Source organism: Borostomias antarcticus, assembly GCF_949987555.1.
Source record: "Borostomias antarcticus genome assembly, chromosome: 1".
NCBI classification, from domain to species: domain Eukaryota; kingdom Metazoa; phylum Chordata; class Actinopteri; order Stomiiformes; family Stomiidae; genus Borostomias; species Borostomias antarcticus.
The window spans coordinates 37,538,682-37,554,934 of NC_140234.1; the positions used below are offsets into that span (position 1 = coordinate 37,538,682).

Below are 16,253 nucleotides of genomic sequence, written 5' to 3' on the forward strand. Positions count from 1 at the left end.
AATAAAGATCTGAATTTGAATCTAAGGGAGATCTGGCCTTTTGCTCATCTGCTCCACTCCTTTGGAATTCCCTCCCAAGGGCGCCACAGACATGGGTTCTTCTTAGACTCGTCTAAAGACTTACCTATTTAGAAAAGGCTTTGTATGTAATGTGTATAGAGCCAATATGTAGCCTACACGTCACCGAAAACATTACCTTCCGCCCTGCGCTGTTGCGGAGGTAATAATGACGTGGAGCGATATCACGCCAATCCAGTAGATGGCGGTAAAATAATATACAATCCGAACTGCCTTTGAACTCCATCGTTGAAGAAGAAGCCGCACGTTCCGGTAGTCAGCTTCAGTTCATTCTGCAAGCCGAATAATAACTATGGAGGAGGCAAAAAACAAAGAGAAAAAGCAGCCAGAAAAGGTAGAGGAGAAGCAGAAAGAGAAGGAGAAGGAAAAGCAGCCCACTGGGAAGGACAAGGAGAAAAAAGAGGAACAAGAATTGGTAAATATAGGCGCATTTCTTGATACCAGCAAAACTCAGTGGAAGCGAAGCGTTTTTGCCTGAGTCACTGCTGGTTGACAACATGGTTGAGAAGGCCGAGACAGCATTGTCATTCAACAACAGAAAAAAAACCTGCTAGTTTGATGCAATTTGTGTGAAAAACATCAGCACATCTGTTTTTTTTATGAGCTGCTAGCGATTGAATATGATAGTGTAATAATGATAATCAAATATGTCCCCGTACAGCCAAAAATGATAATGGCTAGCTAGCAAGCAAGTTAGCTGTTAGCATAACGATAGCTAACAAGCTAGCATGTTGTAGTTTGTGGCTACTGGGGCTAGGCTAGTTGGTTAGCTAGCTAGCTGACTTGTCAACTCGGCAATGACATAGCACTAGCAGCAAGTTTGACAGCGAACTGGGCTGAAGTTAGTTAGTCTAGCCCCCTAATTCGATCTTTGTCCTACGTGAAAAGTTTAAATTTTCAGTGAATGGCTTCCTTAGTCTTTAGTTAGCTGACGCACTGTAGATTTTGTGTCAAGTCTTGCGTGATGATAGTGTTTGGGCAGCTCACTTAGGTGACATGATACTGAAGTAGATAATGATTCTCTTTTCCATAGTCTGAAGAGGACAAGCAGCTACAAGATGAGTTGGAGCTGATGGTGGAGAGGCTCAGTGTGAGTATCAACCGTTACCTATCTCATCTTTATGTACTGCATTGTCACATGCATTTGTAGCTTAGAGCGCATTGAGAAAGAGAAAGAGGTCCGCACAACAGTTGCTCCTTAAGTGTTTACTGAGTAGGCAAAAAAGTACAACGTTTCGACCTGTAGTAGGTCTTCGTCAGGTTGAGGTCAGACCTTACGAAGACCTACCACAGGTCGAAACATTGTACTTTTTTGCCTACTTAGTAAACACTTAAGGAGCAACTGTTGTGCGGACCTCTTTCTCAATGATACCACATTGTCCAGCACCAGGTAAATGTGCTTAGCAACCTTCTTTCAGTGGTTGTGCAGCCATATGTACATCTTGCATTACTTCTGTAGTTACTCAATTGCTGGTATATATGGTAAATGGACAGCACTTATTGTAAAGTGCTTTTATCCAAAGCACTTTACAATGGCTTCTCACTCACACATTCACACACCAGCTGCCAGGCAAGATGCTAGCCTGCTCATTGAGAGCAATTTGCGGTTCAGTGTCTTGCCCGAGGACACTTTCATTATGGACAGGAGGAGCCGGGACTCGAACTGCCGACCCTACGATCATTGGATGTCCCGCTGTACTTTGTGAGCCACAGCTGCCCCATGTGTAGTCATAACTATAGTTTACTAACTGTATACAACCCCCTCTGCCTCCCCCCTCTCTCTCTCACCCCCCCCCCCCCCCCACCTACCTAGGAGAAGGACACAGCTCTATACCGGCCTGCTCTGGAGGAGCTGCGACGACAAATCCGCTCCTCTACCACCTCTATGACCTCAGTGCCCAAGCCCCTGAAGTTCCTGCGTCCACACTATGCCAAGCTCAAGGAGATCTTCGAGGGTATGGCCGCCGGGGAAAACAAGGTTAGTTTATGTTCTTTTTATGTGAGCTCACTGGAAATTGGGATTTGACCAAGCAATGAGGCTTTGTCACATTAGCGTCATTGGATGGTTAACGATCCGCTAAGGACAGGAACGATGTTGCCGTCGAGGTGTGGCCCAGAATTTGACTCTGGATGGAGGATGGAAGTTGCCCGTTGTGTGTGTGGTGGTTGACCTCGTCTCTGGTGCTGCAGCATTTCTGCGCCGACGTGGTGTCGGTCCTGGCCATGACCATGAGCGGCGAGCGGGAGTGTCTGAAGTACCGCCTGCTGGGATCCCAGGAGGAGCTGGCATCTTGGGGACATGAATACGTCAGGTAGGACACCGGAGGGCATCCAGCTGTTACATCTGACAAGACGGGCAGTTTGTTAAAAAGAGACAGCTATTGATAATTCTCTTAGTACTCAGGTTAATCGTTAGCGTTGGGCTTGGGAGGGTGAAAGCGTTGGGGGTGGGAGGGTGAGAGCGTTGGTGGGTGGGAGGGTGAGAGGGTTGGGGGTGAGAGCGTTGGGGGTGAGAGGGTTGGGGGGTGAGAGCGTTGGGCGTGGGAGGGTGAGAGCGTTGGGGTTGGGAGGGTGAGAGGGTTGGGGGGTGAGAGCGTTGGGGGTGGGAGGGTGAGAGCGTTGGGGGTGAGAGGGTTGGGGGGTGAGAGCGTTGGGCGTGGGAGGGTGAGAGCGTTGGGGGTGGGAGGGTGAGAGGGTTGGGGGGTGAGCGTTGGGGGTGGGAGGGTGAGAGCGTTGGGGGTGGAAGGGTGAGAGGGTTGGGAGGTGAGAGCGTTGGGGGTGGGAGGGTGAGAGGTTGGGGGGTGAGAGCGTTGGGCGTGGGAGGGTGAGAGCGTTGGGGGTGGGAGGGTGAGAGGGTTGGTGGGTGAGAGCGTTTGGGGTGGGAGGGTGAGAGCGTTGGGGGTGGGAGGGTGAGAGCGTTGGGGGTGGGAGGGTGAGAGGGTTGGGAGGTGAGAGCGCTGGGGGTGGGAGGGTGAGAGCGTTGGGGGTGGGAGGGTGAGAGGGTTGGGGGTGGGAGGGTGAGAGGGTTGGGGGTGGGAGGGTGAGAGGGTTACATCTTGGTTTTAGCGAGACCAAGACGATTGTGATTGGTTTAAAGAAACGCAGCGTTATTTCCCCTATCCCAGAATGCAGCCAGACGTTTCTCCAGCGCTGGGCTGCCACAGTGTGGAGTAGTGATGTCACAATGCCACATTTTTTACTTCAATACCAAATTTAGTATCACAATACTCGATACTAAAACGATACTTGAAACTGAAACAATTCAATACTAGGGGTGTGTAACGGTACACAAAAATCACGGTTCAGTATGTACTCCGGGTTTTAAAGTCTTTGAAAAGTCTTTGAACTTTTGTAAACATCAACAGTCACTTGCCTCTTGTGCCTCTCTCCCTCTTGTGTTGGGAACAAGGTGTCTAGTCACTGTTCATTAGTGAAGAGACACCAATAACTCATTTGAAATTACACCAAATGTGAAAAAATGTGGCCATAAAAGCCCAAATTTGGTGTCTACTGAAACATAATGCCACTATTCCATCACTAACCTTAATTATGGGGTGTTTTCCTGTCTCATCGTGCTGCGTCCTTAAACTTGATTCACATTGGCTACTGTGCATGGTCGCTGAAGCACCCAGTTCACACTGCTAATGGGAGATGAGCTGCATTGTTGTTACTGTAGTGAATGTCTGAGCTCCTAACGTTGGCTGCCCCAGCTAGCAAGCATGATGCACAGTTCAGTAGTTAGCTAGGCTAGCGAGAGAACTAAATGTTGGTTAATGCCATCTGCGATAATTAGCTGGCTGGCTAGCTAATATAACATGCTTGCTAACTTATTTGAAGAATCTACTAGATTAACAGTATTGTGTTAACATACTAACTTCTCAGAGTTAACTAACTGCATCGGTTTTGGACAAATTTGTGCAAAGGTGTTCATGATATCGCTATATGATATGATATCACCATTCATGTCGAGCTACTCCGGATTGATTCTACTCGGCTGTCTTCGACATGTGAGTGCAGGGAGAGGAGAGGAGGGGCTGTTCACAGCGCGTGTGCGAGGGACAGAGGGGCTGTTCACAGCGCGTGTGCGAGGGACAGAGGGGCTGTTCACAGCACGTGTGCGAGGGACAGAGGGGCTGTTCACAGCGCGTGTGCGAGGGACAGAGGGGCTGTTCACAGCGCGTGTGCGAGGGACAGAGGGGCTGTTCACAGCACGTGTGCGAGGGACAGAGGGGCTGTTCACAGCGCGTGTGCGAGGGACAGAGGGGCTGTTCACAGCGCGTGTGCGAGGGACAGAGGGGCTGTTCACAGCCCGTGTGTGAGGGACAGAGGGGCTGTTCACAGCGCGTGTGTGAGGGACAGAGGGGCTGTTCACAGCGCGTGTGTGAGGGACAGAGGGGCTGTTCACAGCGCGTGTGTGAGGGACAGAGGGGCTGAGCGCATCAACGCGCTGTGCGCAGTTCTACAATGAAATATGAGCAACATTTTGCTATTGACCGTACACTAGGACCTACATGTGACGAATAAAGAATCTGATCTGATTTGACCCGTTTTAAATAATAATAAAAAGCGTGAGGCGGAGACTAAACACGTGTGGTCAACCAGGCGCATCCTCTCCATCACTCCCACAAGAGACACATCTGACCTACAATAAGTACCGAACGTTGGGAAATTCTAATACTGGACTGTTTTTAACAAAAAAAAGTATCGAAAAAGTACCGAATTTCGGTATACCGTGCAACACCTGTGTGGAGATGGGTCTGGCTGTGGAAACAAAACTAGTGTAAACTAGTGCCAGCAACTCATGTGGTTATGACCACGCTGTCGGCCATCTCTGGGTTGGATTTATACATGAACACACACACACACTCAGATTAAATTAAAAGGTGAGTTTTAAAGCAACAACGTTTTAAAAAGCTCACCTTTAACATGCGTGTGTGCGTGCGTGTGTGTGTGTGTGCGCGCGTGTGTGTGTGCGCGTGTGTGTGTGCGCGTGTGTGTTCATGTCAGCCGTTCCGCTCCCCCACCCCTGGTATCTGAACCTATCCTCCTCTGTCGTGTGCAGGCACCTTGCGGGGGAGGTGGCCAAGGAGTGGCAGGAGGTGGAGGAGAGCGACCGGACCCAGCAGGAGACCCTGCTGAAGCTGGTGAAGGAGATCGTGCCCTACAACATGGCCCACAATGCTGAGCACGAGGCCTGCGACCTGCTGATGGAGATCGAGAATCTGGAAATGCTGGAGCTCTACATCGACGACAACGCCTACGCCAAGGTCTGCCTCTACCTCACCAGGTGAGCAGACTACACGCACGTGCGCACACACACACACACGCACACACACACACTTAAATGCCAAAATCATAGCCTGCTTCTACTTCAGCAGGTGGACCACACACACAGATGCCTGCTTTGTTTTATCCAGATGTACCTCAACTGCTACCTCACAAACCCTTGTTCATGAACACACACACACACACACACACACACACACACACACAGTGACCCTCGTCTTGAGAGAAAGCCTTGTTGACTATACCAGCCCATGGCATGTGAGAGGAGTATAAGTATCTTCTCATCCATGATCACATCTCCCGCCCTCTGTGCCTCTCTCTCTCTCTCTCTCTCTGTCTGTCTCTCTCCCTCTCTCCCTCCCTCTCTCTCAGCTGTGTGAACTATGTTCCCGAGCCAGAGAACTCGGCCCTGCTGAAGTGTGCCCTGAACATCTTCAGGAAGTTCAATCGCTACCCAGAGGCCCTCAGGCTGGCCCTGATGCTGAACGACGTGGAGCTGGTGGAGAACATCTTCACCTCCTGCAAGGACATGTAAGGAGGACGCTGCAGAATGTCTTTACAGGGAGTGTCCACCAGCCAGCCAATGAAATCGCATGCCCTCTGTGGTTCGATCGCTTATGGGCGTTTCACTTGTTAATATGCCACTTTATTTAAGTTTTAGTGTAATTTCAGGCGAGAAAGTAAGGATGTAGATTCTCAATATGTGGTCATATTATCAAAATAAGCCCTGACTTCTACGCTTGGAGCGATCTATGTGCCCTTTTCACTTTTACCCTCTCCTGATTGGACACGCCACGCAAAATGATTATGCATAGAAAGCCTCAAAGTTGATTTTATGCAAATTAACTGGGAATCCGTTTCTGCCACACAGTGTTTTTTCGCACATTGTTCCATCGACTCTTAATAATTGGATGGAAACACCTTGATGGGAATGGGTCACATTCCTTTTCAATGAGAAACTTGAATTGACTTTGAATTCTGTCAACTGGTGGAAACCTGAATTACCCCATCATTGTAGAACATGTCTCTTAATCTTGGTACAAATACATGTACATTAGCCTGGTGATCCATCCTGAATTTTAGTTTGTTCACTTTATAATTCAAATCATAATTTACATTAAGAATTTAAGGATTGGTTGCCAGGCTACATTTAGATATGGTTGTAGATGGAATGAAATGCGCAGGTATGTCAGTTACACCTAGTGAAGTCCTGTAGTTTTGTCAAGGACCTGCATTACAGTGCTTTACCAGTTGCTTGTGTGGACAGTGTGATCCAGAAGGAGATGGCCTTCATGCTGGGCAGACACGGCATGTTCTTGGAGCTGAACGAGGACGTGGAGGACTACGAGGACCTGACGGAGATCATGTCCAACGTCCAGCTCAACAGCAACTTCCTGGCCCTGGCCAGAGAGGTGAGGGCGTGGAGGGACCGAGGGGTCAGAGGAATGAGAGAATGATGGAGGGGTTTTAGAGGGTAGTGGAGAGCGAGAGATGGGGTTAGATGAGTAGAATGAAGGATGTGTAGATCACTTTACGGGGGGATGGGGCTTGAAGAAGGATGGCAAGACTAGGGATATAGAGGGAGGAGGCAGAGAGGGTTTTAGTAGTAGTATGATGAAGGGGAAGGGCTGGATGTTTACTAGATGGAAAGGGGTTAGAAGGAGAGGATGTGAGACCAGACAGACAGACAGAGGGGTTAGAAGGAGAGGATGTGAGACCAGACAGACAGACAGAGGGGTTAGAAGGAGAGGATGTGAGACCAGACAGAGGGGTTAGAAGGAGAGGATGTGAGACCAGACAGACAGACAGACAGAGGGGTTAGAAGGAGAGGATGTGAGACCAGACAGACAGACAGAGGGGTGTTAAGAGAAATGTTCTACCAGCGTGGGCTTCATCTCCATCAGGGGCGTTTATGACACCAGTCTTTATCGGACTCGTAGTAGGTGGTGTCGACCTGTGGTCACCTAGACAACTGACCAGTGCACCTAGTCTCCCAACAGTCCTAATAGGCACAAGGGCGTCACCTACAATACATCTTATTAGCTTCTTTATCACCCGATATCAGCTGTGTTTAGATCTCAGGAGCTACTCTGTTGTAATGAAAGATTCAGTGGATAGGCTCGCCTTAGCTGAACCAGTACACACGACCTGCCCCGTTTGTAAGCACTATTCAAGGTACTTTTGTACAGGAATCCAAACCTGAAGTAAAGTAACATACTCTATATCTCCATATTTCTGATTTATTACCAGGAATTACGCTTTACCTTGCCTAGGCTTTACTAGCTGCTGTGTTTTGACAGTTATCCCCATGCTAGGTCTGTCTGCACTGCTAGAGAAGATTATTATTTAAATATTTTATAAAAAGATACTTCCTCAGGCATCATACTCCCTTTCACCCCTGCCTTAACTATTACTTCAAGTCCTCGGCCCTCCTGGGCTCAAAGCAAAAAGACCTCTGTAATGCTATCTGATGAAAATATGACCTTAGCTTTATTTCTGGAGTCTCAATCACACAATAGCGCACAGTATTTGAAACGCATTACAACATATCACTCCTGTAATCCTCTATTTCAGCACCTCTAGTGCTTCTTAAGAGAATAAGCTCTACAATCGACCAGACTCCCTCTTAAACCTTTCACCAATACCATCTACTGTCTTCCAGACTTCCTCTTAAACCTTTAACCTACACACTCCCAGTGTCCTTTCTCAACTCATCAGTTCCCAGGCTGAAGCGTCGTCTTACCCTCTTAACAACCTGTTTCAGAACAAAGCAGGAAGCAAAAAGATCAAAAAGTGTTTTTAATACAAAACAGTGAATTACAAAGATTAAATGTGAAAGTGTTCTCAAAATGTACTAAAAATCTACCCAGAGGATCCCCTGAAAAGCCCCCAGTGTATAAAGCCAGTGGCACTCTCTAGAACAAAGGGGGCAGTCACAAACTGGTCTGTAACCCCCCCCCTCTTCTGGCCAGGAACGACCATATCAAACACGACCATATCAAATATCAAGTGTGTTTTGTGCCCTGCTCCTCTCCCCACATCAGCCTGGCCCTGACTAGTCTGCGCCTCCCTCCTGCTCAGCTGACTCGCAGGGGGGTGGCTGAGGTGTCAAGGCCAAACTCTTGCATCAGCTGCTCCCTCAGAGATGGTTCTATCGACCTCGTGGGTCTGTCCACCTCTGCGCTGGTTGATGGAGGCGTGGCCAATCCTTCAGCCCTCCACCCGGCAGGATGGAAACCAGGCTGCTTGACTGAGTCTGTTTTAGTTTGGATGACTCAGCGTATTTCTATTTCAGCTTGTATGACTCACTGTTTTTGGTCCTATTAACACCCTGTACCGTTTACAGCTGGACATCATGGAACCAAAAGTCCCCGATGACATCTACAAAACCCATCTGGAGAACAACCGTGAGGCTCCTTTAATCAGCCAATCAGACTGCCTAATTGGCGTGTCACATGAGTTCCCGCTCCTCTCTCGTCCCCATCTCCTCATCCCTCTCTCTCTCCCTCCTCCTCTCCTCCCCCTCCGCCAGGGTTCGGGGGCAGCGGCTCGCAGGTGGACTCGGCGCGGATGAACCTGGCCTCCTCGTTCGTCAACGGCTTCGTCAACGCCGCGTTCGGACAGGACAAGCTCCTGACGGACGACGGCAACAAGTGGCTGTACAAGAACAAGGACCACGGTGAGAACGTGTCAACGTGGACGCCTCTTTTTCCGTCTCGCAGGAGTCGTTTGGGTTTGAGTGGTATGATTGATGGTGGTGGTGGTGATGATGATGATGATGATGATGATGATGACGCGTGTGTGCAGGCATGCTGAGCGCCGCTGCCTCCCTGGGTATGATCCTGCTGTGGGACGTGGACGGCGGTCTGACCCAGATAGACAAATACCTCTACTCCTCCGAGGACTACATCAAGGTCTGCTCCTTCACCTCCTCCTCTCCTCATCCTTCATCCTTACCCCTCAGAAGTTACCCCCCCCACCCTGGGCTCCGCTGCGTCCGTCAGCGTCAACCGTCAGCGTCCGTCGCAAATCAAGAAATGGTGTCGAAAGTGACGCGTGGAGCAGCTGTCATTAATTACAATGGATTCATTTCCTTAGCGTCCGACGGTTGATGGTTGACTCTGATGCTAACGGACCCAGTGGATTCAAGGCGTATAAACAGCAACTGTCCCTCATCAGTTGTCCAGAGTCCCCCCCCAGCGAACGCCACGCTGTCTCTCTGAGCCCCAACACCCTCCTCGCCCGTTCACATCTGCCAGTCACATAATTCCACAGTGGTGGAAGGAACTGCCCACTGAGGTCAGGACAGCAGAGTCACTGCCCATCTTTCACCGCAGGCTCAAAACTCTCTCTTAAGCCCTCTTAAGCACCTATTGTATTTTAGATTCCTATTCTTGCACTTTGCCTTCAGCACTAGATTATGCTCTTAGTCACTTGTTTTAGAAAGGAGATGCACTTTTGAGTTCTGGCAAGTAGTAGCACATTGGCTTTTCCTACGTTCAATTGTTAGTCGCTTTGGATAAAAGCGCCTGCTAAATGACTGTAATGTAATGCATCCACAAGCCGTCTTCGGCAGGCTTCAGTGACCACCGAGCCGATGCTAACAGCGGTCTGGCGTTCTGTCTCTCCGTGCAGTCCGGCGCCCTCTTGGCCTGCGGCATCGTCAACTCCGGGGTGAGGAACGAGTGTGACCCCGCCCTGGCGCTGCTGTCCGACTACGTCCTCCACAACAGCAACGTCATGAGAATAGGAGCCATCTTTGGGTGAGGAGGCCCCCCTCTCTAGGCCTCTCCAGTCATGCGTACCGCACAGGAAGAGTGCATCTGAGAGAATAAACCAGCCTCCTTTCAGATTTGTACTCTGTGTGCATTAAACTGTCTTTTTCTCCCTTTAGTTCTGTGCATTAAATGTGTAGGTGTGGTGTGAGATGCTGATTTGTGCCCCTGACCTCTGACCTTTGACTGTTCAGACTGGGCCTGGCATACGCTGGCTCCAACCGCGAGGACGTCCTGTCCCTGCTGCTGCCTGTCATGGGCGACTCCAAGTCCAGCATGGAGGTAAAGTGTGTGTGCGTGTGTGCGTGCGTGTGTGCGTGTAAGGTGTGTGTGTGTGTGCGTGTAAGGTGTGTGTGTTTGGAGTTCCTCTGTTTTGGAGTGTGTCTTGGCGTGTGACTTGTGTCAGTAGTACTGTATCTGTGTGTGTGTGTGCTAGGTGTACCTAATACATCCACAGATATGCAAGTCCCCTGACACTGCTGTGTGTGTGTGCACGTGTGTGTGTTCCACAGGTGGCAGGAGTGACAGCGTTGGCATGCGGGATGATTGCCGTGGGCTCGTGTAACGGCGACGTGACCTCCACCATCGTCCAGACCATCATGGAGAAGAGCGAGCAGGAACTGAAAGACACATACGCCCGCTGGCTGCCCCTGGGCCTGGGGCTCAACCACCTGGGTAAGGATAGGGGGGAGTTAGGCCTGGGGCTCAACCACCTGGGTAAGGATAGGGGGGAGTTAGGCCTGGGGCTCAACCACCTGGGTAAGGATAGGGGGGAGTTAGGTCTGGACTCAACCACCTGGGTAAGGATAGGGGGGAGTTAGGCCTGGGGCTCAACCACCTGGGTAAGGTTAGGGGGGAGTTAGGCCTGGGGCTCAACCACCTGGGTAAGGATAGGGGGGAGTTAGGCCTGGGGCTCAACCACCTGGGTAAGGATAGGGGGGAGTTAGGCCTGGGGCTCAACCACCTGGGTAAGGATAGGGGGGAGTTAGGCCTGGGGCTCAACCACCTGGGTAAGGATAGGGGGGAGTTAGGCCTGGGGCTCAACCACCTGGGTAAGGATAGGGGGGAGTTAGGCCTGGGGCTCAACCACCTGGGTAAGGATAGGGGGGTGTTAGGCCTGGGGCTCAACCACCTGGGTAAGGATAGGGGGGAGTTAGGCCTGGACTCACCTGGGTAAGGATAGGGGGGAGTTAGGCCTGGACTCACCTGGGTAAGGATAGGGGGGAGTTAGGCCTGGACTCACCTGGGTAAGGATAGGGGGGAGTTAGGCCTGGACTCACCTGGGTAAGGATAGGGGGAGTTAGGCCTGGACTCAACCACCTGGGTAAGGATAGGGGGGAGTTAGGCCTGGGGCTCAACCACCTGGGTAAGGATAGGGGGAGTTAGGTCTGGACTCACCTGGGTAAGGATAGGGGGGAGTTAGGTCTGGACTCAACCACCTGGGTAAGGATAGGGGGGAGTTAGGCCTGGACTCACCTGGGTAAGGATAGGGGGAGTTAGGCCTGGACTCAACCACCTGGGTAAGGATAGGGGGGAGTTAGGCCTGGGGCTCAACCACCTGGGTAAGGATAGGGGGAGTTAGGTCTGGACTCACCTGGGTAAGGATAGGGGGGAGTTAGGTCTGGACTCAACCACCTGGGTAAGGATAGGGGGGAGTTAGGTCTGGACTCAACCACCTGGGTAAGGATAGGGGGGAGTTAGGCCTGGGGCTCAACCACCTGGGATAGGGGGGAGTTAGGCCTGGACTCACCTGGGTAAGGATAGGGGGGAGTTAGGTCTGGACTCACCTGGGTAAGGATAGGGGGGAGTTAGGTCTGGACTCACCTGGGTAAGGATAGGGGGGAGTTAGGTCTGGACTCACCTGGGTAAGGATAGGGGGGAGTTAGGTCTGGACTCACCTGGGTAAGGATAGGGGGGAGTTAGGTCTGGACTCACCTGGGTAAGGATAGGGGGGAGTTAGGTCTGGACTCACCTGGGTAAGGATAGGGGGGAGTTAGGCCTGGACTCACCTGGGTAAGGATAGGGGGGAGTTAGGTCTGGACTCAACCACCTGGGTAAGGATAGGGGGAAGTTAGGTCTGGACTCACCTGGGTAAGGATAGGGGGGAGTTAGGCCTGGACTCACCTGGGTAAGGATAGGGGGGAGTTAGGTCTGGACTCAACCACCTGGGTAAGGATTAGGGGGGAGTTAGGTCTGGGACTCACCTGGGTAGGGGATGGGCGTAGTTCAATTCTTCAACCTAGTTCCACTCTTACAAAGCATTCTCGCTTCCTGGAAATAAATAGCCCGTCTCTAGTGAACACTGGTTCATTACTGACACACAGTCTATGGCCTTAGCTTAGGTCTGTCGGTGCATAACGATAAACACAGGGCAGTTGTGTGAGTGTGGGTGACTAGCACTGGTTAGTAGCGGAGCTAAGTGCCGTTTTCCTGCCATGCTCCCTCTCTGACGTCCTGTCCTGCCGTGCTCAGGGAAGGGGGAGGCCATAGAGACTACCCTGGCAGCCCTGCAGGTGGTTCCTGAGCCATTCCGCAGCTTCGCCAACACACTGGTGGACATCTGTGCCTACGCAGGTACACACACACACACACACACACACACACACACACACACACACACACACACACACACACACACACACTCGGGTCCCTTGACCCACTCTGGAGTTGTCAATTCTGTCTCCATGAATTCTCTGTATTGATCCCTTTCTGCTTTTCCTCATCCTCTCTTCCCTCTCCCTCCCTCTCTCCCTCCTCCTCCCTCCCTCTCTCCCTCCTCCTCCCTCCCTCTCTCCCTCCTCCTCCCTCCCTCTCTCCCTCCTCCTCCCTCTCTCCCTCCTTTCCTCTCTCCCTCCCTCCCTCCTCATGTCCCAGGGTCTGGGAACGTGCTGAAGGTGCAGCAGCTGCTCCACATCTGCAGTGAGCACTACGAGGCCAAGGAAAAGGAGGAGGACAAGGACAAGAAGGACAAGAAAGACAAGGAGAAGAAGGAGAGCGCTGCTGACATGGGCTCCCACCAGGTACCCACCTGCCCCCGTGCTCTACCATACAAACAGGATGTGTGTCATGTTAGTTCATTCATCTTTGAACTTACAACACCCTGAATATAACTGGAAGATGGTGATCCAACAATGAGAGTATACAGCTGTATGATAGTATACAGAATCCTCTGTTGTGGAGACTTGAAAAGCTTTTGGAATGATTGAAACTATAAAATAAGATCAAATTGCTGACTTGACTGTCTCTGCTGCCATCGCCAGGGTGTGGCCGTCTTGGGTATTGCACTCATCGCTATGGGAGAGGAGATTGGCTCTGAGATGGCGTTACGGACGTTCGGACACCTGGTGGGTATACACTTCCTCTGACCCGCTGGCCTTCAGTCCTGCTTCTCTCTCGCTTCTAACAGGTTTCCTTCTTTCGCTTCCTCGTCTCTCTCTCTCATCCATTCCTTTGTCAGCTGCGCTATGGCGAGCCCACTCTGAGGCGCGCCGTGCCCCTGGCCTTGGCCCTGATCTCCGTGTCCAACCCTCGCCTCAACATCCTGGACACACTCAGCAAGTTCTCTCACGACGCCGACCCTGAGGTCTCCCACAACTCCATCTTCGCCATGGGCATGGTGGGCAGCGGTGAGTTGACTGACCCCTGACCCCGGCGCTCCCCGAATCCGTATGTAAACAAACACATTTAAACGCTCCCTCGGCAATCGTGCTACTTCATGTAGACTGACACTCATCTTCCAGGCTGGTGTGTTGCTAACAGCTACTGATGGTTGACCTGCACATAACCATGTATGTGCAGTCACAGTCCTAGGCCCAGTCAAATACACTTTAACAGAATTCAGAGATATCAGGATATTTAAACGCCGTCATATACCACTTATTCCCCGTTCTGCCTTCAGTGAAGAACCGTCTGTGATTTTACTGTCGGGAAGAAGTCACACATTAATTCCCACAAAGCACCAGGCCTCCGCCGACGGCTGCTCAGGCTCTGCCGTTGCCATAGCAACTTACCCGGGGCGTCTTCTCCTCCCCTGCAGGCACGAACAACGCCCGTCTGGCCGCCATGCTCCGGCAGCTGGCTCAGTACCACGCCAAAGACCCCAACAACCTCTTCATGGTCCGACTGGCGCAGGTGGGTGGCAGGGCAGGGCGCCACGTCGCGACAGACCACCGGCAGTTTCCGCTCGCGCTGCAGTGTCAGCGTGGGGGCGTGTGTGTAAACAGTGTTAATTGCTCTGTCTGTGTATATGTGTTGAGCTGTGCCAACTCCGGTCTTCACCCCCCCCACCCACAGGGTCTGACTCACCTGGGCAAAGGGACGTTGACTCTGTGTCCCTACCACAGCGACAGGCAGCTGATGAGTCAGGTGGCCGTGGCCGGACTGCTCACCGTACTCGTCTCCTTCCTCGACGTCAAGAACAGTGAGTCGCCGTTCGCTGTTCGCCGCCCCCACCGCATCACCCTCAGCCCTTTGATACTCCCGCCACAACACTGATGTTCAGGGCCGGGCTCAACGCCGTCCCCGCTCAGGTCGTCAATAGAAAGCTGACTCATTATGCGGGAAAGTCCATGCTTCACAGATGATTAACTCAAATGACAGGGAACTGACCCCCAGCAAAGCTCTTGGTGTCAAACGGAATACCTTGGCTCCGTTCTGAATTGTGTGTGTGTTTCTGCCCGGGTGGTTGACGGCGGGGCCCTGTGTTGCTGCCCGTGTGGTTGACGGTGGTGCCCTGTGTTTCTGCCTGTGTGGTTGACGGCGGCGCCCTGTGTTGCTTCCTCCCTCCAGTTATCTTGGGCAAGTCCCACTACGTGCTGTACGGCCTGGTTGCAGCCATGCAGCCCCGCATGCTGGTCACCTTCGACGAGGAGCTCAGGCCGCTGCCCGTGTCGGTCAGGGTCGGACAGGTAAGACCTGCTAACCGTCCGCTCAGAGTCAATTACTGTCAGATGAGGAAGATTGGGGGATCATTAGCAGGTCTCGCTAGTGCACAATGAGGTTGACATGTCTCGTGTGTTGGATATGGGACCTGGCTTGACTCCTGGCTTGGTTTACATTGAACGTGTGTCTCTTCCATAGGCGGTGGATGTGGTGGGCCAGGCGGGTAAGCCCAAGGCCATCACAGGCTTCCAAACCCACACCACGCCAGTGCTGCTAGCCCACGGAGAGAGGGCAGAGCTGGCTACAGAGGAGTACCTTCCCGTCACACCCATCCTGGAGGGCTTTGTCATCCTGCGCAAGAACCCCAACTACGACGCCTAAATTCTCCTGACCCTCCCCCATAACTGGTCACTGAATGATGGGGGGGGTAGCCCACCCCTGGCTCTTGTCAGTCACTCATATTTTACTACTTTATTCCATGACTGAAAACAGCCAGGAGGGCCTACCCCTCTCTTTCAGTCTTGTCAGTGGTCTGGCTAGCCTCAAGTCATCTCTGAATGGTTGTGGTCAGGATGGTCAGGCTGAGACAGGTAGGGTAGACTCAGATCACCGTGTTTTGGTTTCCTGTCGGTTGTGACCCAGGATCAGACCATCCTAATTGTACTCCGTCTGATGCTCCACAAGTCAACTGATTTAAGGGCAGTGTACAAGAGGGAGCTGTTCAGCCACTCAGATGAATATTAGTTAACACTCTCGGTAGGCTCCATATTTAAGCCGTTGCTTTTCTCCCAAACATGCGTCCTCTTTTTGTAATTAGAGCATGTAAAAAAAAAAGTGTCTTCATACATTTACTGTTTTGTTGGTTTTGTTACAGTACTGTAAAAGATTAAAACAAAAACAATCCACATGGTCGAATTGTTCTCTTTGTGTCTGTCTTTAGACTGTTATGCTGTCATTGACATCTAGCTCCCTGTATTATTAGTCATGGACAGTCTTGTATCTGTGTTTACTTGTATACACCCAAACAATCTAAAATGTGTAGATTACAAAACCTAACTGAACTCCCATGAACTAAAGGTATTAGATGAGTCACCATGCTGCCGGTCAAGGAAGTGTGGTGACACGACCTGAGTCTAGGCTACACGGGGTCGGTTACCGAGCGCATATGTGATACAATGTATTGTAAAATAACCTGTATTTACAATATTATATTTGTACAGTACTCTTTCGTGT

General features: G+C 51.3%; 1 protein-coding gene across 1 annotated transcript; it reads left to right on the top strand.

Moving 5' to 3' along the window:
* Window positions 1-349: 349 nt before the first annotated feature.
* Window positions 350-15,891, top strand: psmd2 (proteasome 26S subunit ubiquitin receptor, non-ATPase 2). Its single transcript, XM_084445084.1, has 21 exons — window positions 350-493; window positions 1,112-1,168; window positions 1,892-2,056; window positions 2,269-2,390; window positions 5,141-5,365; window positions 5,737-5,895; window positions 6,632-6,776; window positions 8,711-8,771; window positions 8,897-9,043; window positions 9,172-9,278; window positions 10,000-10,127; window positions 10,334-10,421; window positions 10,652-10,814; window positions 12,612-12,713; window positions 13,014-13,159; window positions 13,400-13,483; window positions 13,597-13,765; window positions 14,176-14,270; window positions 14,433-14,559; window positions 14,928-15,046; window positions 15,219-15,891. The coding sequence occupies exons 1-21, from the start codon at window positions 371-373 to the stop codon at window positions 15,399-15,401; spliced, it is 2,715 nt and encodes a 904-aa protein (XP_084301210.1). The 5' UTR covers window positions 350-370; the 3' UTR covers window positions 15,402-15,891.
* The last annotated feature ends 362 nt before the right edge of the window (window positions 15,892-16,253 follow it).

Coding starts and splice junctions, on each gene's coding strand:
- psmd2 (XM_084445084.1), top strand. CDS start 371: ATGGAGGAGGCAAAAAACAAAGAGAAAAAGCAGCCAGAAAAGGTAGAG. Junction 1,169..1,891: donor TGATGGTGGAGAGGCTCAGT/GTGAGTATCAAC, acceptor CCACCTACCTAG/GAGAAGGACACAGCTCTATA. Junction 15,047..15,218: donor TGTCGGTCAGGGTCGGACAG/GTAAGACCTGCT, acceptor TCTCTTCCATAG/GCGGTGGATGTGGTGGGCCA.